This window comes from Urocitellus parryii, chromosome 4 (genome assembly GCF_045843805.1).
Source record: "Urocitellus parryii isolate mUroPar1 chromosome 4, mUroPar1.hap1, whole genome shotgun sequence".
NCBI classification, from domain to species: domain Eukaryota; kingdom Metazoa; phylum Chordata; class Mammalia; order Rodentia; family Sciuridae; genus Urocitellus; species Urocitellus parryii.
In genome coordinates this window covers 201,586,511-201,611,011 of record NC_135534.1, presented here as the reverse complement: position 1 = coordinate 201,611,011, position 24,501 = coordinate 201,586,511, and the positions used below count along the sequence as shown (strand labels likewise).

General features: G+C 36.3%; 1 protein-coding gene across 2 annotated transcripts in view; it reads left to right on the top strand.

The window, feature by feature from the left end:
* Scai (suppressor of cancer cell invasion) overlaps nt 1-9,426 on the top strand; it is a 149,530-nt gene extending 140,104 nt beyond the window's left edge. For both annotated transcript variants that reach the window (XM_026386519.2, XM_077797994.1), the window contains 3 exons: nt 1,261-1,434; nt 1,636-1,736; nt 9,280-9,426. In XM_026386519.2, coding sequence (XP_026242304.1) covers nt 1,261-1,434; nt 1,636-1,736; nt 9,280-9,426 — 422 coding nt within the window. The remainder of the gene's footprint in view (nt 1-1,260; nt 1,435-1,635; nt 1,737-9,279) is intronic.
* The last annotated feature ends 15,075 nt before the right edge of the window (nt 9,427-24,501 follow it).

The following is a 24,501-nucleotide window of genomic DNA, read 5'->3' as shown; positions in this document are numbered from 1 at the left end:
GAGGAGGGGTAGACTTTAGGTCTCTGGCTCAGTGCTGGAGGAGTAATGAGAATTGAGGAGAAGCCTATTTGTGGAGAACTAAAGGGCGAGGGACTTGCTTAAAATTGCTGACATGTTGAGTTTGAGATGTCGTTGACAGTTACTTTGAATGTAGGATACTAGAGTAACAACATCCTATCAAAATGTAGAGCAAGTCACATATTTCATTGTAAATGTCTGGTGCCTACATTTTTAAAAATAAAAAGAAACAGGTGAAATGGGTGTTAACAATATGTCTCTTTGTACTTTCACTTGACTTTGAAATCTGGGGTGTCTCAGTGGGTCTGAACTTGGAGCAGTCTCATTTTTTTTTATACATTTATTTTTTAGAAGTAGTTGGACACAATACCTTAATTTTGTTTATTTATTTTTATGTGGTGTTGAGGATCGAACCCAGGGCCTCGCACGTGCTAGACGAGTGCTCTACCGCTGAGCCACAACCCCAGCCCCTGGAGCAGTCATATTTTAAGTGTCCACTAGCTACCACAGGACAGCATGGTGTTGGCTCTAAGGAATTCTGTCTGGGCCACATGAAGAGAATATGAATCAATAGGCATATAAATGGCTACTAAAATAACAGAAGTTGGTGCTATCAGCAGTAAGGCCAAAGTAGGAGACTGTTGACATTTAAGGGTTAATCAGAGAAAGTGCAACTAACAAAGAAGAATGAAAATGATTGGTAATTCTAGTACTTACCTGAGAATTCTATCTTGGATAGCCCATCAAGATAATCTATCCAGGCTTGGTGGTGCACACCTGTAATCCCAGCAATATGGGTGGCTGAAGCAGGAGGACCAAAAGTTTAAGGTCAGCCTCAGCAATGCAGCAAGGCCCTAAACTAAATAAGACTCTCAAAATAAAATTTAAAAAAGGGCTGAGGATGTGGCTCGCTTGTTAAGTGCCTCTGGGTTCAATCCTCCACCCTCCCCCAATAAAAGATTATCTTGGCCGCATTTGGATTAAATTTGTTAGTTGGAGTTAAAAAGTAGTAAGGAATATGTTTATTTGTTTACTAGACTCTTATTTTAATTTGTTCAGCAGAAGACAACATGCTTGGTGTGTGTTTTTTGTAAATTTATGCAGAATTTGCCAATTTGAATTACGTTTTAATGATTTAGCCTTAATTTTATACAATATCAGTATACTAAAATGTTCCTCATATTTATGTCTTAATCTTTTGCAAAACTGTTGTCTATATATGTAACATGTTTGTTATTGCAGATCAATCTCAACGAGGTAGCCTCTTCACTCTCTTTTTGAACAATCCTCTCATGGCCTTCCTATTTGTCTCTGGATTGTCAAGCATGCGTAGAGGCCTGTGGGAAAAGTGTCAAGAATATCTTCGAAAAATCAACCGTGATATTGCCCAGCTACTGACCCATTCACGTTCAATAGGTACCCTACTAATCTAACTGCACACTTAACAGAATGTTCTATAATGGGTTAAAATGCTTACTTATTTTAAATTGTTTTTTAACTTTTTAAGGTATTTGTCCTGGGCAGGAAAGTCAAGAAGGCTTTCCTGAAGTTTCTTCCCCTTTGAAATGTAGTTGTTGTATAAGCCTCCTTCTACTGTCACCTTTGTCCTCTTTGCAGATCAGGCATTTCTGCAGTTTTTTGGAGATGAATTTCTTCGTTTACTTCTCACAAGATTTATCTTTTGTTCAGCCACCATGAGGATGCACAAGATTTTTCGGGTAGGCAAAGAATATTAACTTACCATTTTCACCAATTTTACCATTTTAGTTATTTAAGAATCATGTATTATATTTTGCTTATATTAAATAAAGTTTAAATAGATAAAAAATAATGTTTAGAAATGAATATGTAAAGTATAAAGATTAATGATATCAAGACACGTTTGAATACCTACCTTCCTAATTAAGACCATCTTCATTACCTTAGAAATCCTCTCTAGGTCCTCTGATCCTCCTATCTCCTTTGCAAATGGAACTAACATCCTGAATTTTTTTTTTTTTAATATTTTTGAAGTTTGTAGAGGAGACTCTTTTTTTTTTTTAATATCTATTTATTTTTAGTTCTTGGCGGACACAACATCTTTGTTTGTTTGTGGTGCTGAGGATCGAACCCGGGCCGCACGCATGCCAGGCAAGCGCGCTACCGCTTGAGCCACATCCCCAGCCCCTAACATCCTGAATTTTATGGTTAAATTTGCTTCACTTTCTAATTTTGTCACATGTATTTGTGGGATTTTTTTGTTTTGTTTTTTTGCAATACTAAGGACTGAAACACCATATTGTTAAGCTACATCCTCAGCCCTGTTTTTATTTTATATTATGATATAGGGTCTGGCTGAGTTGCTTAGGCTGGCTTGAATTTGTGGTCTTCCTACCTTAGCCTCCCAAGTACCTAGGATTTAGAGGTCTGCACCATAGTGCCCAACTTATGTTTGTATTTCTGCACAAGATATTGATGGATACATATTGGTTTTTTTCCTTCAGTTATATTCTTTTTCTTTTTAATATTTATTTTTTAGTTGTAGTTGGACACAATACCTTTATTTTACTTACTCATTTTTATATGGTGCTAAGGATCAAACCCAGGGCCCCACACATGCTAGGCCAGCGCTCCACCGCTGAGCCATGACCCCAGCCTACTCCTTCAGTTATATTCTTGAGATTGAACCATATTGATAACTCCAGCTTTCTTTCACTTGTTTTGGCTATATAATATGAGGCATTATTTGACTATATGTCATAAATTATTTATCCATTCTATTGATAATGGATATGTGGATTATTGCCAGATATTATTATTATGTAAACAATGCCATTATGGAATTCTTATGTCAGTTTCATATGTAAGATTTTCTCTGGAGAGTATACCTAATGGCAGCCTTGCAAAGTCAGAGGATGTATGCACATTTAGGTTTATCAAACCATTTTCCAAAGTCAGTTCGTGTTCACACTCATACAAGCAGTGTGTAAGAGCTGCTATTACTCTGAGTCTTCCTTGCCAGTACTTGTTGAACTCATACTTTACATTTTATGTGAATCTGGTATGTACAGAGTCATAAGTTATTGTGATTTAAGTTTCTTCTCTAGGATTACTGTCAAGGTTGAACTACTTCTCCTATATGTTATTCTGTGTTCCTGTTTGTAAGAAATGTACTCAAGTCTTTTGCTTGTCTTGATAGTTCATTTCACACTGTTTCTTTTTGTGTATTCCTATACCTACACATTATTCCTTGAGGTTTTTAAAATGTTAGCCAGCCAGGCATGCTGGCACACACCTGTAATCTCAGTGACTCAGGAGACTGAGACAGAAGGATTGCAAGTTGGAGGCCAGCTTCAGCAACTTAGTGAGACCCTCAGCAACTTGGTGAGATCCTGTCTCAAAATGAAAAACAAAAAGGACTAGGGATATAGCTCAGTGGTAAAACGGTCTTGGGTTAGATCCCCAGTACTAAAAAAAATAAATTAAACATTGACTATTATATTTTCACTTCCAGAAGTAACATTTAGTTCCTTGTTTTCTTTTTTTTCCCCTCCTTTTTTTATTTATTTACTTTTATTTTGTTGTAATGAGGATTGAACCCAAAGGTGCTTTACCACTGAGCAACATCCCAAGCTCTTTTTATTTTTTACTTTGGGACAGGGTCTCACAAGTTGCTTAGGGCCTTGCCAAATTGCTAAGGCTGGCTTTGAATTAGTGATCCTCCTGCCTCAGCCTCATTTGGTTTCTTTTTCCAAATATTCCTGAACATTTTAAAAAGTCTTTTGCAACTTTCAGTTTCAAAATACTTTTTAAAATTTTATTATGACAATTTCAAAATGCAAAAGAATTGTACAGTAAACAGTCATATATGTACCCCATAGGATCTGTAGTTATTTTGATATGTTTGCATTCCATTTACTTTTCCCTCTTTCTGTTCACCAGTACATCTTTTTTTATGCATTTTGAAGTAAATCGTGGCCATCCCTAGACTTTCCTATCAACATTCCATCATGTATTTACATGTTCACAGTCTTTATTGAAAGTTTATATATAGGAAAATGCATACAACTAAGTATGTGATCGGGTGAGTTTGAGGAGGACATACCCTGTGTGACCCAGACCTCTGTCAAGTTATACAGCATAGCATCGTTCTAGAAAGTCCCCTGCGTACCCCTTTCTGGTCAGTCCACAACCCACTCATATTTAAACAGTCATCTATTGATGGGCAGTTTTAAATTATTGGCTATTATAAATAAAACTGCTTTTCCTTATAAATAAAAAGGCTTGTGTATGTTTTTATACAGACATGTGTTTTGACCATGTTTCTTTGGTCATGGAGCTGGCATGTGTTTAATTTTTTTAAGAAACTACCAGACCTTTTCTTGAAGTGTTTGTACCATTTTATACTCTGGCCGACAGTATATGGAAGTTGCTCTGTATCCTCAACAACGTTTGGTGTTTCAGACTTTTAACTGGTGGGTATGTAGGGATAGCTCAGTGTAGTTTTCAGTTTGCATTTCTCTAGTCAATGTTGACATTTAACATCTTTTCATGAGTTTATTTTGTCTCATTCTGTGACTTGAAGAATCTGAAAAAACAAAAAACTAAATGATTTTTTTTTTCATTTGTAGTTTGTGTATTAGCCAAGCATTCTTTGCCTGTCTTGAGGTTACAAAGATTTTCTCTTATATTTTTTCCTAGGATTCTCATAGTTTTAGCTTTTACATTTAGGTCTACAATCTATTTTGAATTAAGTTTTGCTTCCAATGTGAGGTAAAAGTTAAAATCTATTTATTTGTTTCTTTGTTTTTGTAGTGCTGGAGATTGGATCCAAAGGCACTCTACCACTGGCTTACATCTCCAGTCTTTTTTATCTTTTTTTTTTTTTTTTTTTAAATTTTGAGACAGCATCTTGCCAAATTTTCAGGACTGACCTTGAACTTAAAATCCTTCTATCTCAGTGTTCTTATTTGCTCGGATTATACCCATATGCCACCAATCCCAGCTTAAAGTTTAATTTTTTATTTGGATATTGCAAATGTTCTAGTACCATTTGTTGAAAAGATTATGTTTCACATACAGTGTAGTTATGCTACAACAGTGTATTCCCATGTGCTTCCTCTCATCATCTGTACTGCTACTGACCATCTGCCTTTTACATATAATATATACTGTGAAATACTGTGACTATCATAACATTTAACAATTGTCTTTTTAAAAAACCTTAATGAGGAAGAAGACTTTTTGTTTGATTTGGTTTGGTACCGAGGATTGAACCCAGGGGCATTTAACCACTGAGCCACTTCCCCAACCCTTTTTTGCATTTTATTTTAGAGGCAGGGTCTCACTAAGTTGGTTAGGGTCTCACTAAGTTACTGAAGCAGGTTTTGAACTTGTGATACTCCTGTCTCAGCCTTCTAAGCTTTTGGGATTACAGGTATCATCCACCGCACCTGGCAAGGAAGAAAATTTTCAAATATGTGCCATTTCTGACACTCTGTATTTCTGTGTATACATTAATTTTTCATCTGGTAGCATTTTTCTTAAATATCAAATTTCCTTCATGTTTCTTATAGTATAAATATGGTGTTAATGAATTCTCTTCTTACTTATTTACCTGAAATAGTCTCATTCCGACTTTTTTTTTTAACTCTCAATTATTGAGAAATATGTTGTTTTATATCCAGTGTTTGTTCATGTTCTGGATACTTTCTTCTTTTTTATATCTGATTTAATTCCTATATGGTCAGAGCATATATTCTGCCATTTGAATTCTAAATTTATTAAAACTTATTTAATTCAGTGTGTATTCTATCATTTTAAATATTCTGAGGATGCTTGAAATGATGGTATGTGCTAGTGCTTTTGGATGAAGTGTTCCGTAAGTATCTGTTAGATCCCATTGGTTTATAATGTGGTTCAAGTTCCTTATACTCTTTCTGATTTAAGTCTACTTGTGTAGTAACTATTGCAATGTGTAATGTGTCTTTTCGTTTTCCTCTGGCTGATTTTAAGATTTCCTCTCCATATTGTTTTCTTGTCATTTGATTAGGATGCACTTGAGTGGTTTTCTTGGTTGTTGTCATTGCTTTTCTGCATGGGATTCATCAAGCATCTTGAATGTCTGGTTTATAACTGAAAGAGTTTTTGGATATTTTTTTGGCCACTACCTCTTCACATACTTTTTCTTCCATCCACTTCTCTTTCTGGGATGTCAATTACACATATGTCATATAACTTAACATTGTTCCATAGGCCACTGATGTGTCCCTTCCCTTCCTTTGCTTTTCTTTCCATTTCTTCTTATCCCACCCCTTTTTCCCTGTGTTCACTGTGCATCATTTCTTTGCTATGTCTTTAAGATCTCTGATCTTTCTTTTGCAGTGTTGAATCTATTAACTCTGTCCAGTTAGTTTTTCATTTCAGACATTAGGTCTTTTCATCTCTAGAAGTTGTGATTGACACTTTTTAATATCTTCCATTTCTCTTATTTGATTTCATTTTTTTGAATGTGTAAAATCCTTATCTGCTAGTCACATGTTCCGTCATTATAGAGTTAGAAATTTTTATTTCTCTAAGTTTTTAGGCTCATTTTTAAGCTCTCATTATAGCTGGGTGTGTGGTGCACACTTGTGTTCGAAGTGACTTGGGAGGCTGAGGTGGCAGGATGGCAAATTCAAAGCCAGCCTCAGCTGTTGAGTTAGGTCCTGACAACTTAGTAAGACCTGTTTCAAAAAAAAAAAGAGGACTGGGGATGTGGCTCAGTGGTTAAGCAGGGTCTGCTTATATTGTTTTCCCCACTGGTTGTAGGTCTTGTATACCTGGTTCTTTATACATCTACAAATATTGTAATATAGCACAGAAAATAGACAATGTGAATTTATTCATGCATTTTGTGTGACTAGGAATTGACCCAGGGACACTTTACTCCTGAGCTACATCCCCAGTTCTTTTTATTTTTTTATTTTTACATAAATTTTTTGTACTGAGGATTTAACCCAGGGGTGCTATATCGCTGAGCCACATCCCTAACCCTTTTTATATTTTATTTTTGAGATAGGATCTTGCTACATTTCTGAGGCTGACCTTGAATGTGCCATGCTCCCACCTCATCCTCCCCATCTCTAGGATTTCAGGCGAGCATCATCACAGCTGGATGAATATTGTGAATTTTGTAATATTGAATTCTGGATTTTGTTGTCTTCCTTTAAAAATTATTGGAGAAACTAGGTGTGGTGGTACACACCTGTAATCTCTATGACTCAGGAGGATGAGGGAGGAGGATCACAAGTTCAAGGCCAGCCTCAGCAACTTAGTGAGTTGCTTAGGAAGGCCCCAAGTACCATAGTGAGACCCTGTCTCAAAATATTAAATAAAGGGCTAGGCATGTGGTTCAGTGGTTAGGTGCCCCTGGGTTCAATGCCCAGTACCCAAATAAATAAATAGATAAATAGACTATTTAGACTTTATTCTGGCAGGAATTATTTTAGTTGTGAATTTCTTTCATCTTTTGCAGCTACTATTAAGTTTTTACAGGTGGATTTGGAGTAGACTTCTTAGACCTAACAGGCATCATTCTTTTTTTCCCTTTTTTTTTTAACTATTTTTAAAAAATTTTTAATTTGTTCTTTTTAGTTATACATGACAATAAAATGTATTTTTACATATCATACATACATGGAGTATAACTTCCCATTTTAGGGGTTGTACATGATGTGGAGTTATACTAGATGTGTATTTATATATAAACATAGGAAGGTTTGGTCCAATTCATTCTACTGTCTTTCCCATTCCCATCCCTCCTCCCTTCCCCCCCACTATCTTCTAGAGGCATCATTCTTTTGGGGTCTCGTTATACATTAGCAAATATTTTGTACTCTGAAAGATGTTTAGTAACTCAGACATCATCTTGCTGTGAGCTGAGAGAATTGTTCAACTTATTGTCCTGTAGCAGTTTTTGACTTTTTTGTTTTCTTTTTAAAGTTTTGAAGCATTACAATTTTCTATTCTTCATATTATTTGTGTAGTAAAGTAATGTTGGCTTTGTCATGTTATGAGTAAATCCTATAAAGAGAGAGAGAGAGAGAAGTGACATTTAATATGTGAATTGTCATGTGAGATGCTTGGAAAAGTAGTCACTTATTTCTTTAGGAAATTGTAAATATGTGGCAGAATAGTCTGTAGAATTACCAAGTGAAGAAAACTTCCAAGCAAGAATTACCTGATTCTTAAAAAAAAAAAAAAAAAAGAATTACCTGATTCTTGAAATGGCCTTTTTGCTTCCATGTCAAGCTTTTTCAGTTTTATTTCTTTTCTGCCTGCTTTTCTTCCCCCCAACTTTTCTTCACCTTTATATATATCTGCTTATCTCCTTTCTTCACTCCCTTTCCTTTCCTTTTCTTTCTTGCTTTTTTTTTTTTTTTTTTTTGAGAAAAAGGAAAAAGTTTATTGCTTTGCTAGCAAAGGAGAAATACAGAGGAATCTATCCCAAAGGTGTGATTCTGCCCATCATCTGGAAAAGCAATTTTCACTCCCTTTTCTAGTATCTTATAAATCTCATCCAATTTTCATTGCATCAATATTTATTTTTATGAGGAGTACATCAGTGTTTACATATACTGATTAAATCTATCTTCTAAGATACAGCCCTAAATTTTCAAGTTCTGGTTATGGGGCAGTTCTAATCTATTTTGCCCTATTATCTCAAACAAAATACACTTAAAACCTGAAGCTTTATACTGACCCCAAATTATATCCTCCTGTATCTCCCTTTTTCTCTCAGTAGCTCCCAGCCCTTCTGTCAAGTCATCCATTTCTAAAATCTTATTTTTGACATCTCCCTCTCCTATAATTAGTTACCAAGGCCCATTAAGGTTACTTAATAGGTGTTTCTCTTGACTTTCCCATTTTGGTTTCCTGTCATCTATCTATTCATCCATTGAACAAAAACTTGTTGAAATTCTATATGTGCTAGGATTTTCCCCTCAGCAAGAAGGAAAGACAGTTTCCATATGACACAGAACATCGTGCCTAGCAACCCATTCTTCAGCAAACGTTTGTGAAAAAACTAAGTAAATATATTGTTAAATCATGTGAAGTTATAATGTTTAGAGTTCTAAATGGTCAAATGTTAGTAATTCAATATGTTCAGCAAACATATTTCTAGAAATAACCATACCATAGAGAAAAACAAATATCAGGCTACTTCTTAATACTGTATACCTTTTGCATATAATTTTCTTCTAATAAATAAAAAGCTTGACTTTTCTCTTTGCCTACCAGGAAACACGAAATTATCCAGAATCATATCCACAACTGCCAAGAGATGAAACAGTGGAGAATCCTCATCTCCAGAAGCACATTTTGGAATTAGCATCCATTCTGGATGTTCGAAATGTCTTCTTTGAAAATACCATAGATGACTATTAAAACCATCTTGTTGAAACAATTTTTCATTTTCCACAGATTTTAAATGGTGCAGTTTTCTAATGTGATGACAGACACATAGTGTGTTACTTAGTTTTTATTTTTTAATTTAGGACCACCATTTTAAAAGGAAACAAAAATAAAATGTTCAAACTTTTAGGGTAACTGTTTTAAAATGCAATCTTTCAAGTCTTTTAGAAAATCAATTAATCTTGTAATTTTTATGTTTTGGTTTTGATGTATGGATACTTACTCAAATAGTCACTGTTCTCACTCTGAGAAGAGTAAATCATTTATTTTTGTATAATGAGAAAAATCCAACTCCTGTACCTGGACCTTAAATGTCCAGATTTAAAAAACATATAATTATTCATAATGATGAAACTGGCCAGCATGGACTACTAAAAATCAAGATAAGAGTCCTTCCATAATATATCTTTTCATTCCAAGTTAATAGGTAGAAAAATATATGATTTTCTGAAGCATGATTAAGACAGTTCTTGAACTCATTGACTTCTTTTAAATACTGTCAAATTTTCAGAAATGGTGTAGGATTGATTTTCCTCTGAAAGCTGTGTCTTAGACTTGAGATAATATTACTTGGGAATATCTGAGTACTGTGTTGTTAAGAGATTTTTTTTTTTTTACATATTTTGATTTCTTTGTAGTCTTTGAATGCTGGAAATGAAAGGGAAAACAGCTTTTAAACATTTCAGTCAAAAAATCAGGTTGTTGATTTCATAATACAAGTCTCCAGTTGGAATTGTATTTAAATACTTAGTTCATGAGCTCATGTTTAAAATCTGACTGGCTGTGGTTGTGACTCAGTGACAGTTTCTAATTTCTTTGTATAGTTCAAATGTATGATACTTCAAAGTCAGAGATACTATTATTTTTAGTGAGGGGTAACTGGTTGTTTATGAAAATTAAATTATAAATTGATTTTTGCATTGAAATTTTGGAAATAAGATTTGTTTAAACTCCTTGTATTTAGTTACTTTATATTCATGCAAATGTTTTATTCTTATTTTAAATGGGACTCAATGTATAATGTAAAATTTTTGTGTTTTCATTCCTTTCATCCCCTCATAATTTCACCAGCACTAGCTGTGAAGGTTTTTTCTCTTCCTTTGATTATGCAGTATTTATATTAAGAAATTTGTGAATCAAAAGACCTTCTTCTTAATTCTCTGTATGGTTTCACAGTCTACCTCTGGCTGTCCCAGGGGAAATTAGTGATTGCTTTTCATACCTTTTTCCTATGTCCATAGAGAAATTTTACTGTAATATTTTTAACATGGTTTTCATTTCTGGCCAATAATTTTGGGCCTGTTTCCCCATACCTGCTCCACTTTGCTGATTTTTTCCATGTGAAGTCTTAATGTGATTGTTCTTCGGTTTAGGGACTTTAGGGTGCTTTGTTTACCTTTTTGTTCTTTCAAGCAGTATTTCAGAATGCTTGGGAAAAGTTATCTTAGAATGTGATTTCTTTGGCTGGTGTGTTGTTTTTCATTTTCAGGTAGACCACTTTCCTTTTGTTTCAGTACCTTAGTATATGTCATAGAATTCCTTTCATAAGTGTTTACCGAACCACAGCAGTAGTCATGAGTTGACTGGCCTCTTGTTCCAAATCCCCTGAACTTCTATACCACTTATATTTCTACCAACACACATTTTCCTGATTCTCTAGTGTTTAAAATAATTTTCATTGTCCTGAGCCCTATCCTCACCAGCTAAGTATAAGGAATACTGGTCTGAGAACCAGGAGATCTTAGTTCTGATCCTAACTTTCCCAGTAACTGGCATTATGCCCTTTGACAAATGTGTTCATGTCTCTTCCTTTTACCAATCTCCCACATACAATGGAGGGAGTGACCCAAGGTCCTTTGCAGCTCCGTGACTCTACCATTTGGATTCTTGGTTCCAAAATTATTGATTTCCCTACCCTCACTACCAGGGAAAATGCTTTGTTTTTTAGCACACACAGCATTCTTTTCTAGATCATATTTATTGAAACTCTGTTCAAGAAAAAACCTGGATTCCAGTTAGCTATTTTAGAGACCAGTTTGGAGAGAGACTGTCTTGAAGAAAGTAGCTGTCATGATTAGAAACCTGTCCACCTCAGGAAGCACAACAGGGATTTAGATAATGACATGGCCCTTTAAGCTAATAGTAATGTAATTCCTTACTGGTAGGCAGAGATCTAAAATGGTATGAAGGGATCTTGAATCTTTAAGGAGAGCAAAACTGCCATAGAAAATTCTAAGCTATTGTTTCATTCATGCCTTCATGAAAATTGTATATTATGCAACCAGATTTATTATACATTCCAGATTTTCTTCTGGGCTCTGGCGAAACAATATCCTTTTTCTTCATGACGTTCACATTCTCACAGAGAAGTCAGGCAATAAACCTAAATAAAATTTATGTTAGCAAATGATAAGTAGGATGAAGAAAATTTATATCATGGGAAGGGAAATCTTTTGTTTGTTTATTGAGAGAGAATATCTGTGTTTAAAAGAGAGACTAGGGTAAGCATCATTTGAGAATGGGGCGTCTGTACAAACACTTCATATTCTGTCTTTACTTTTTATTATGGAAGTTTTATACAAGAGATTAACGATTCCTTCTTGTGCCCTCTGCCTGGCCTCTACGTTTTAAAGCGTTAATCAAGGAAGAAGAAATGTAGAAGGACAATCACCTAATGGGCTCAGTGTGACAATGCCAGTGAATTTTGTGTTTTAATTGCTTCCCACGTATCTTTATAAAAATCTTAAGCCCTATTTATTTAATTGTAGAAGTCATAAAAATTTAAATATTGGAACCAACAGCAGAGCAAAGCAATGGGAAACAACTTCCTTTCAAATTGCACAAACTCCCTGGAGATTCTGATACAGTCTCTAGTCTCTCTTAAAAAATGATCTTAACAAATTAGCATAAAATTGCAAGCAGTCCATTTATAAACAAAACAAAATGAAGCATAATGAAATTTTCTCTTTATCTGATTTTTTTTCCCCTTAACCCAGGGGTGCTTTTACCACTGAGCTATATTCCCAGTCCTTTTTGTTTGTTGGTTTTTTGTTTGTTTTTTATTTGAGACAGGGTCTCCCTAAGTTACTTAGGACCTCACTAAGTTTCTGAAGCTGGCCTTGAACTTGTGATCCTCCTGTCCCAGCCTCCCAAGCCCTGGGATTACAAGCATATGCCAACCACACCCAGCTTCTTTATCTGTATATTATTTCTCAAGTTGGTAAAGCAACCATCTTCCCTGTTTTATGGAAAAGAAAGCTGAAATCCAAAAAGCTATCTGATGATTCATAATGATAGAACTAGAGTTCTCCTAGTCTCAGCCCATCTTCCCAATAGCTCAGACTCTTTTCTATAATGAACAAGAAAGTAGTTATTAGAGATTTATATTTTGACACAAAGGGTTTTGGTACTTTTTTAAAAAAACTGTATCAGACTTGAAACCAGTGAGTTAGTCAGTCCAAACAAATTTTTGTTTATTAATTATAAAAATCAGCTATTTTATCTTTGATTTCATCCAGGATGTACTATTTGTATGTTTGTGTTTTTCTCCCTAGAAAGTGGTGCTCTCAAAATCTCTCAAAGCACAGAATTCATTGTGTCCTTTATATTTTTACCAAGCTAAACCATTTTGAGAGTATAGAAACAAAGTGCAATCCAATTCTGATATAGGATCTGATCCACCCTCCATTTGTGGCTATTGCCATTCATTTTCTTTGTGCAATAGAATTCCCTGGCACAAATTACTTGGTAATTGTGCTCAATTTAATTAAAGTAAAGGGAAAAGTGACAAATCAAATTTGTACATCAATTATGGAGCTTTATATTCTTCTCCTTAGTTTAATCTCTGACCTTTGTGATTTAATAATTTTATGTCTCTGAGGAGTGGTTTGGATCCAGTTGAAAAAAATCTTGTACTCAGTTATCCATGGAGACTTGTAATCAGCCTAATCTCCAGGGAACATTCTGGACTGGAAATATAGTAAGGTGCCAAGGTCTGCAAACTTGGCCACTGACAGTAATTCAGAATCACCCACCCACCCCATGTGAGTAAAAGACTTGATATGAATATGAATGCTTTTAGTCTCCTGGTGATGTTTTGGGTGTTTATGTTCTTGTGTGTTTATCTGGAAAATATAGAGTATTTACGTTGAGGGCTCTATTTTGACTTATTTATTTGAAATTCTTATTTTTTATGGCATGTGTATATTTTTGTGATGCTAAATGCAATCCCTGTGTATACTTTTTGTACATACATGTACATATCTGTAAATATATTGGTATGCAATTATGTAGTATGTGTATATTATACACCCATACCCATTGTGGGCTGAATTTATTTAAGTTCTGTGAGGACATCCTAGTGGCATTGTTCATGCTGCTGTAATTAGGTTGTGGCTGGATCTCATTCACAAGCCTCTATTTTGAGGGGCTTGTGTTGGGATAAAATGAGCTCATTTGGAGTTGAAATTAGGATATGAAGATCTTAACAGAAAGCTGGACATGCTTAGCTTTAAAATAATCTGTAAACTTCCACTTAAGTGGTTGATAAATTAATGATATGACCCTAAAAAACATACATATGTGAACTGCAACACCAGCAGGTTCCTAAGTTGTATTACTCTTTTATGTACTTGACCATAGTTATCATTACTGAATAGTAAACTTTTATGTTGGGAACTCATGTAGGGGGTATGGAAAAAAATTTTACTTTGTCACATTTTTAAATAGGTAAGAAATTGCCCTTTAAGTGAGGGAAATATGTTCCTACTTGTCCTTTCAATACCTGATACTAAATTTTAAATTTGTATTGTTTTCATTAATATGCCTCGTTTTATATGTCTCTGTGAGGCAAAAAGGTGGGGGTCATTAGCTAAGGAAGGCCTAACCTAGGTGGGTAAGAGTTCATGAGTAACAGGAGGCTGTTAATCTATGTATTTGCAGCAGCTATGATTACTTTAGTCATGTCTTGGCATTTCTAACTATAGATTTTTCTTATTGGAATTGCATTTCAAAGATGAGTATGGTCATCTGAGAAAATGCTCCCAATGAATAGAATGCCTCCAGATGTATGGCTGAGTCTCCATGAGACCACTTGTGTTCTGCAATCTGACCATATATTCACACATGAAGTAGAGCTCTTAAAATTAGGTGCATAGTATGATATAAAAACTTGGGCCTTCAAACCTCTACCAAGGATGATAAGATTGGGGCCCATAAAATCATAGAAAATAAATGAAGTGCCAATTTGTGAATCTATGGGCTATTGCAGAGGGTCAGTGTTGGGTTACTTCTGTCTTCAATTGATGTGTTTATTTGCATGAATGAATGTAAGAGATGTTTAATATACACTTGAATACATTCACTGCAGAAATTAAGTAGAAGTTATTTTTGCATGAAAAAATACAACTGCAAAGCAATGTTTGACCCCATTCACATTAGATTAAAGTTCAAAATTAGTTCGGGAGTCAATTTTACCACCCCAAAGTGTTACATTTGCCTCCTTATCATATTTTTAATTAAACATTCCCTATTCACAACACTTTTCAATTATAGTATTAAGTTTAAAATACAATTATTATAGTCTTAAATATGAAAACATAATGATGTATTATTTCTGAGAAATCAGTGAAAATGCCCATAGACTCTAATGTTTTGCTGTTTTAGTAACCAAATAATTTTTTTTGCAGTTGGACAGTAATAGCAGAGCAAATAATACACTACTTAAAATTCATGGAACTGTCTCAGGCTCAATGTGGACATTAATTTAAGAACAATGGCAATTTAAAAAAAAAAAAGTGCTGTAGGTAAAACTGAAATTGCAGATAGGACCTCTGACCCCACAGTTATAAAGCCAGTAACTTTTCAGTTGAGTAAGATAGAGTTGCCAAGAAACCCAGGCCCTTTCCACATTCTCCTACACTCGTACACTTTGACACTCCGTACATACAGTGGGTACCCCTTAACTTTAAAAACAATCACAAAGTAAAAAGTGATTTCACTTTTCTCAAACTAGAATTTCAAGATGTAACATTATACTATGTCCTAGCTTTACTGAGTTTTGAACACAAAGACTTATTTAAACATGCCTTCTATTCTATTTAAGGGAAAATAATTGATGTGTGAATACAACTGACAGGAAGGGCATCAGGATGATACAGGGGATATGTGTTTGATCAGGTAAAGATAAATGTATCAAATTAAATATAACTAATTTGTTGGTGCCACAGAAATATTTTCTTTGGAATTCTGTAAATATGAAATATTTTCTAAAGCTAAAGTTAATATTTTCCCTTTTTTGGTTTGTTATAGGGAGCCACTTCAGAAAACACTCTTAAGTCTGAATTCAAATCAATAAGAGCTTAGCTTTATTCACCTGGCCAGGGACTGTCACCCACCTATAGAGATGAAGCTCTGTGGGAGAAAAGCTCTTGTAACAGGTTTTTTTAATAGAAGGCAGCAAAGTGGGGTCTTATGTCTATCTATGACTGTTCTTGCTTTATAATTGTCTTACCTCATTTATCAAAATCCTATATCTCTAATCTATATTTTTTACTAATCTATAACCTATAATTTGCAGTCTTATTAATCATCAGTTCATCAGTTCACACCACAACATTCCCCACTGGTTTTATGGGACTAAATCAAATCACTGATATTCTAAGTTTCAGTTTTAACCAAGTTTACCAAGTCATAATGATATTTTTTTAAGGACCAGCAGTTTAATCTTTAGAAACCGGGCTTCCTGTCTTTTTAGAGGTGTGTGCAGCATGCATGTCTGAAAGTGAAACAGAACAGAAAGTAAAAATATTGTTTATTGTCAGGTGTCTTCAGGTGGATTTTTTGTCTGAGTTGTCTCATGGCAGTTGGAGTGGTCAAGGTAACTGGAAAGGGTCTGTGCCAGCAAGGCTCTAAGGTAGATGGATGATGGCTCCGGGCTGGAACGGCTGAGTGAGGGTCTCTCTTGAAACGGGCTGCCGGCCTGCCTTTGTTAAAGCCTGAGTCTTTTGGGACTTAAGAAATGAGGGGTTACTTATTTTAGTTAGTTTTTTTATCTGGGAACCAGCAGGGGTTGTCTTTTAAATATTATAAACCTTTTATATAAGGGGTATATAAAAGGAAGGAGGTTGACCCAGTCTTTGTTAGGCTCCACCTTTAAGGGTCTTTTTTAGAATTTAATTTATCTTCTTTATTTTTCCTAAGCTTTAAAGTCTATATATAATATGAGTCTCATTTAATTTTAAAGACTTTAGATAAATTTTGAGTTATCTTAGCTATGAAAGCTGGTACCACAGAAATATTGGACCATATTGGACCCCATGGCTATTGGGAGGCCAAATCTGGCAACTATCTCCTAAATAAGTGTCCACATATATCAGTAAATATTTATAACCATACTGTCTAGGTTTTACTTCAGTGAAGTTTATTTTTCATCTTTTTCCTGGTGTTTCTCTTTGTAGTCTGGTTCCTGTAAATTGGCTTACCTTTGGGTTAGGATTTACTTGAGCCTGGCACCTGGAAGAAACTTGTCTTGTTAATTGAGTTAACTTAGGGATATAGAAGTCTTTTTGTAACACTTTAGTTACCTATGTGGGTTTCTTGATATAATTGTTCAATTAATAGTTTTTCCAATGTCTCTGGAATCAAGATCTTTTTGTCCAGTAGAATCTTCCATCCATTTTGGTCCTCATCACTTTTAAGGTTTTCCCTAGGATTTTTTTTTTCCCCGTATACATGGGGGAAGTGGGTAACAAATGGTTAGGCAGCAACACATTGGTTTTAAAGCCATCTCTTTAGTTGTTTTGTTGGCAAAGGAGTTCCTTTTTGTCTCTGTAGTCTCCATTCTGGTGGCCTCTGCAATGTATGATAGCCACTTTTTCTGGTAACCAGAGGGCTTTTAGCAAAGCTAGTATCTCCTTCAGCATGTTTGATATCTTTCTCTCCTGAAGTTAGTAGTCTTCTCTTTTTATAGAGAGCTCCATGTACATGAACAGTAACAAAAGCATATCTTCTGTCAGTATAGACATTAACGGTCTTTCCTTTGCCGGGTCTGAGAAACTGGGTAAGTGCAATTATTTCTGGGCAGAAGTTTTATGTCCCAGAGGTTGAGCCCAGATAATTTCATTTAAAGTAATTATAGTTGCCCCCTACATACCTGATTTAATTTTGGATGTAGCTGCTACCATCAGAGTAGAGTGTCTTATCTGGATGTGGCCAAGGTGTGTCTATCAGGTCCGGCCAGACATTCTGGGGTGACTCCAAGATTTCCTGGCAGTTGTGCAGCGGCTCAGAGGGACCATCGTCAGGAAGCTGAGGTTTTTAGGAATTTTATTCTGGGCTAGTCTAGAAGAAGGGCCTGGTATTGGGTGACACAAGCATTGGAGAGCCAGCGCTCTAGAGGGCTCCAGAGTAAGGTCTCCACAGCATGTGGGGTTATCACCTGTAAATCTTGCCCCAGTGTAAGCTTATCTGCTTCCTTAACCCGGATTGCTATGGCAGCGATGGCTCGGAGGCAGTTTGGCCATCCAGCCGAAGCATAGTATGGTCCTTTGGATAGGTATGCCACTGAACATTTCCATGGCCCCAATGTCTGAGTAAAAACCCCTTTTGTTTTCCTCTGACTTCATGTACAAACAGTTGGAATGGTTTTAGAACATCTGGGAGGGCCAATGCAGGTGCAGAGACTAGGGCTTGCTTCAGTTTGTCAAATGCCTCTTGTTCTTTCTCAGTCCAAGTCTTTTCTTCATGTACTAACATACAGGGGCTGAGCAGGTTTGGCAATACCCAGTGGCCCCGAGGAGCTCTCGCATCTGACACTTCGTCTTAGGGCGAGGAATCTGCATGATTGCTTTAATTCTGCCTGTGACAGTGTCCTTTTTCCTTTTTCTAGGTTGTAGCCCAAGTAGGTGGCTATTGAGGAGCATAATTGGGCCTTTTTTGTTGACACCTGTGTACCCCAAGGTTTTTAAGGTTTTTAACAAGTCTCTGGTGGCCTGTTCACCAGTGGAGTATGGGTGTCTTCTGCTAATTGCAGGTATTTTTCCCCAATGGGACAAGTATATATACTAGTTTTGGGCCCTTTAAATGACAGGTTGACTGTGCCTTTTTGGAAAGAAATGATGGCTTACAATTTTTGCAGAAAGTTTCTGCCCAATAGTGGATAGGGGCATTTTGGCATTACAAGGAATGAGTGTGTTATTGTCCCTTCTTTCAAGTCAGTTCTCATTAGAAATTGGCCCTTCAGTTTCTGTTCCTGGGTGCTGTTGTCATTTAGGGAGTGGAGCCCTTAGGGGTTGTTGTTCAGGAGCTCGAGACTTCGAAACTCTGACAGCCATCACCAAGACTCTTGTCAACCTTTTGGTTTGTTTTTCTTGGGGGGGGGGTCTCTACTATTTCAGACCCTTTGGCTATTTCCACCAATTTTGACAGCATCTTTCCCTCAAATCCTTCCTGTCTCTGTAACTTTCTCCTAATATCTGGGGCCGATTAAGTCACAAAAGCAATATTAATAGCCCTTTTATTCTCTGGAGCTTCTGGGTCTATTGGTGCCTGCACATGACAAGCCTCAAGAAGGCACTCCAGGAAAGCAGCTGGGGGCTCATCTGGTCCTTAAATTGTCTTGCTTACCTTTGCCAAATTGGTGGGTTTTCTAGCGGTTGCTTTGGTGTCTCTTAGTGGAGCCTGGCAGTACTGGTTGGTTACCTCCTCACCTGTCCAATCGGGGTGAACTGAAAGGAAAATGAGTTCCTCGTGAGGATCATCAGAGGGTTAGCCATCAACACCGAGAGTAGTTTTTGGCTTTTCTTCTGATTTTAACAGGGAAATCACAAGTAGAAAAAGGAATATATATATATATATATATATATATATATATATATATATATATATATATATTCATATATATATTCATATATATATTCATATTCACACACACACACACATATATATATATAATGGGAAGGCCTAAGCATTGAGGGGGAACTCGGTGCCTGAGGGGCAGAGGGATCCGGAGAAGGAAGATCCAGGTCCTTGGAGCTCTTTTGCAGAACCTGTGTCTTTGGGGAGGAAGGTTTTGATTTTCTTAGCTGTTCCTGAAAACAAAATCTTAACTATCTTGGCTCCTCTAAGAAGATTTCAATCCAACCTGTATACAGGGTAACTGATATGGATGGCCAGGCCGCCCGGAGATGACTCTATGAGCTTGATAGGTGGTGGAGAGGTCGGTGGTCCCTTCTGGGAGCCATCTGACTTTTAAGGTTGGCCAGTCTAAATCAAAATTTTCTGAGAAAGGAAGCATTACATGATGTTACAACATATAATTAGTTGTTCTCTTTGAAAACTCTTTAAATTTAAAGTTAGACAAATAAACATTTAAGGGGTGTACAAAATGAATATGAAGTGGACTGATTTTGACCTATAATGAGACACACAACAGACAAGGCGCTATAAAAAAAAGCCTAATTGATCTGGGGTTTTTAACCCCAGATGGGCCAGTGAGCAGCTTCTCAACACTGCCCTGGACTGGGAAATATGTGCTGCATCCAGCCTTCCCTGATGTCCCCAGACTGTGGATCCACACAAACCAAGTTTCAACTTTCAAGCTTACCTTTCCCAGGAGAACTAAGTCACAAGTGCAAATCGCAAGTGCTCCCAATTGTCAGTTTGCAGATTTGGCAGGAGCCGATGGGGAGGGGACCTCAGAGGCCTTCCCCAGGTTGTCTCCAGCTCACTGGGTTCTCCTGGGTGTTTCTTAGTGTTCTCCTATGAGAAATATCTCTTTCATCCTGGACAAGCCCCCAGAATATTATGGAGAGCCGCTTCCAAAAACACTCTTAGGTCTGAATTCAAATCAATGAGGGCTTAGCTTTTTCATCTGGCCAGGGATGTCACCAACCCATAGAGACTGAAGCTCTGTGGGAGAACAGCTTTCATTTCAGTTTCTCAGAAACTGCTCTTGTAATAGTTTTTGTTTGTTTGTTTAAGAAGGCAGCAAAATGGAGTCTTAGGCCTATCTGTGACAGTTCTTGCTTTATAATTGTCTTATCTCACTTATCAAAATCTTATATCTATAATCTATATTTTTTACTAATCTATAACCTATAACTTACATTCTTATTGATTGTATGTATCAGTTCACACCACAACAGGTTCAGTGTAATATTGACTTGAGACTTCCATTTTGAAATTGTCACTTAATCACTAATTGAAGCACCATTTCTTAATTTTAAAATCTTTCTATTGCTTTCTTTGTGGTTTTAAAAATTATTTTAAAAGTAGACTAGGCAGTGTGATTTTCTGAAACATTTGAATGGTAGATTCAGAGTTTTTTAATGAATATGTATATTACATTACACACTACAGATTCACTGAGTCAAGCCTAAATTTGGTCCTAGACAGACTATAAAGAGGGAGTGTTTTTCCTATTTTAGTGGACAATTTCAGTCTATATCCTAAGACAATCATCTTTTCAGGTATAATATTGTTTAAAATGAAACATGGGTAACTTCAGGTTTCAGATTTTTTTGCTCTTCTCACAGGCTTATGGAGTGAACATTAATAGGCTGGGTTATTATATCACTTTCCCAGTGAGGTTAGAAATTATGGTTAGCCTTCTTACAGGTAGGCAGTGAAAGGTATTTACATGTTATATTTATCACTAATATTATTTTATCATCTGAAACTTGAGAATGTCCACTTGTCCCTGATTCAAAATTGAAGGTTTTGTTTTGTTTTGTTTTGGTATTAGGGATTAAACCCAGGGGCACTTTACCGCTGAGCCCTCTTTATTTTGAGACAGAGTCTTGCTAAGTTGCTAGGGCTGGCCTTAAATTTTGATCCTGCCTCAGCCTTCTGAATCGCTGGCATTACAGGTATAAACATTATATCATAAATTGAATCATAAATTTTCTTTAAACACCAAATGAATATAAATAATCATTGTAAAATCTGAAGTGATTTATGATATGATAATCCCCAAGTATTTCTAAATCACAGAAATAACCACTGTATTTTTTCAAAAATTTATTCCCACCTTCCTGCATATGCTATTGATGTTTTTTTTCTAAATTTAACATACCCAGTGTGATATGAAAAAAATCTGCAGGAAAACTGTGCTTTTAGTGTTGTAGTGCAATAAGAATTTTTATTCCTGTTTCCTGAAGGATTCTCTTATTATATCATTAAAATTACCTTGTAATAGTTCAGTAATGTAATTTAGAACTTGATTTTCATGACTTTATAGTTGTCTGGATGCATTCCTTTTACCACATAGACCCTACCACTAGCTTTCCAATTTTTTATTTTTAATAAACCTTGCTGTTCAACTATCAAAGTGTCTTATTTTTTTCAGGATTCTTCCAGTTGAGGTAGAAGAGCTTAGATAATAAGAAACACGGATACAATGTCCTTTACTTTTTCATAGTAGAGCTTATTAGTGAAGGAATTTGTCCAACTAGGGTATCTTTATTTGTATAGCACCAGTATAAATAGGACTTGCATTCATCATTAAACCAGATTAAACAGTTATAATTTTTTTAGTTTGCTGTAAAGAATATTATAATTTCAGGCCACTTATTTTCTATGAGCAGTTCACATTGTAAAATTAAGTATCCTTTTTCTTTATTCAAAGCATTACTAAAGGTTAATTTAACCAAGTAGGAGAACAAGTTTTGTTTTTGTTTTCGCAGAAAATAATGGTGAACCTATTGTCTACACTTTGAATATTAGGGAGAAATGCACTTGTTTAAATCATAGCAGAAATTACATTTGGAGGATATACTTAACTTGATTTTCTAGTGGTGTGAAATACTTTTTAAAAAATTGTGCTTGTCTGTAACTGAAATGTTATAGAATTGTAACACTATAAGGATTAGAGTTATATCTATTAGCTCTCCTCAAGAGATTGAAGCACAATAATTGTCACGTAACAAACTTTATCCAAGTGCTGCTAATCTTATCGTGCAAATAATCAAGCTATTTGGTTGCCTATCTAGCTATTCACTGTAGTCCTTAAGAGTTAGTCTTGTTGTTCATTTGTATTAAAATTTGGGTATTGTAGGTTAATACTCTAGAACAAAATCCATCAACTCAGCTCCGTTAGAGGCAAATTGTTTGGATTCATTAGTTTTTAATGTGTGTTGTTAGTAGAGTACATTTTGAAGGGGCTATTCACCAATGACTAAGGGGGAAATTATATCATCAATATCATTTGACTTAAACATTTGTGGTGTTGTCAAGTCTTGTCTGATGGTGTTTCTAAATTGTTTAAGCCATATGTTCTCTGTAAACAAGGATTTTTGTTTTGTTTTGTTCATTTCCAGCAGCCTTTTTCTGCGTTGTCTGTTACAGTTAATACTTCATAGATTTTAGAAATTGAGAAGTTCTTAAAGCATTTTATTTTCTTGAGTTCACTTTTGGCTCTTGTATGATATGTGATTTGTGTAAAAGATAGCAAGCCTTTCACTACTTTACTAAATGAATTTAAAAGTAAACACTGTGATTCTGCAGAGCAGATTCCATAGGCTTTCCCATGTTTTTTCCTTTCATACAGTGTCTACCACTTGAAGGGAGGGCACTTAAATATTGGAGGATGGAAAGTTAAACATTGTTGTTTTTATGTTTTATTAAATAACAGAACTACAGAATATTTGATTTTTGTTGTCAGTGTACTAAAGAAATTTTTGCATTGATAAATGTTCTTTAGGAATGTGATTACATTCATCAGGTGTGAACTCTTGTAAATGAATTTTGTATCTTGAATCCACGTATATATTAAGTGTATCATCAATATAAAAATAAACATTATTTGCTTAAAAGTTTTGTGTACTTCTTCAGTTTTGTTGATTATTTAAGTGCTAAACTGTTAGGGTTGCTTCTTTTAGATGACTCCTCAGATGCTTTGAACTATCTTAGGGTTGTGGATTCCATGCTTATTCTAGTTTGTTATCTTTTGCATTCTAATTTTTATTTTTCTGAGGCCTTTTCCTGGTGGTCAGAACTGGGACTAGGGCAAGGGTATTTAATTTTTTTTTTTTTTTTTTTTTTTTGAGCCAAGTGATTGGCACATGCCTGTAATTCCAGGGAGGCTGAGACAGGATTGCAGGTTGGAAGGCAGCCTCAGCAATTTAGGAGGCTATAATCAATTAGACCCTGCCTCAAAATAAATTTTTTAAATGTGCTGGGGATGTAGTTCCGTGGTAAACTACCCTTGGGTTCAAACCCCTGTTCCAGAAATCAATCCATCGATCAATTAATCAATCTGTTGGAACTTGCACTGGTGTTGGGTCTGGGCCAGGACCAAAGTTCCTTAAACGTGCAGCGTCTAAGTCTAACTCGGCTTTGAGGAATCTGGAGACCTGCCTTAGGGTACTAAATTCGCAGTGACTTTCAACAAGGCAGTTTTTATGCTTTGGGCTTTTGTCCTCTGTTATATAAAGAGGCAGCCCATTGGTGAATAGTCACCGCCCTGTAAATAACAAGCCGTATATCAGAGTGCATACACACTAGGGGAAGGTTCTGAAACCTTTCGATTGTAGATACTGTGTGTGCTGGATTGTGACATAAAACGTACAATCGACGGGATGTCGAGACGCTGAAGTTAGAAGAAGGGTCACAAAGCGCAAGGCGCAGTTTTAGTTTCTGCGGGCACAGGTTTTCCAGACTGCCTACTTGCGGCTGCATAGGGGGTTAGTGGGAACGGGGCGCAGACTGGCGCCCGGCCGCGCCGCGTGGCCAAGGCCGGGGGTCTGTCCAGCAGGGCCCGTGGCACCGACAGCACGGGGCTCCTCCCACTTAGCCCTCTCCGCACCATCCATTTAAAGAAAAGAAAAAGAAACAGCGACCGGCCTAAGCGGGCCGGTCAACAAGTGCGGGTCTGGAGTCTCGCTGACGTGGCTAGTGCGCATCAGGGAGCGCCCAGCGCGCCACCCGTGCCCTCGGACCGTTCTGGCCAACAGCCGCCGGCGGCTTCGCAAGGCTGCGGAGGTGAGCACTGGCGCATGCGCGCGGCAGGCCAACCCCACGCAGCACTTCCGGCGCGCTGGGGGACGTGCG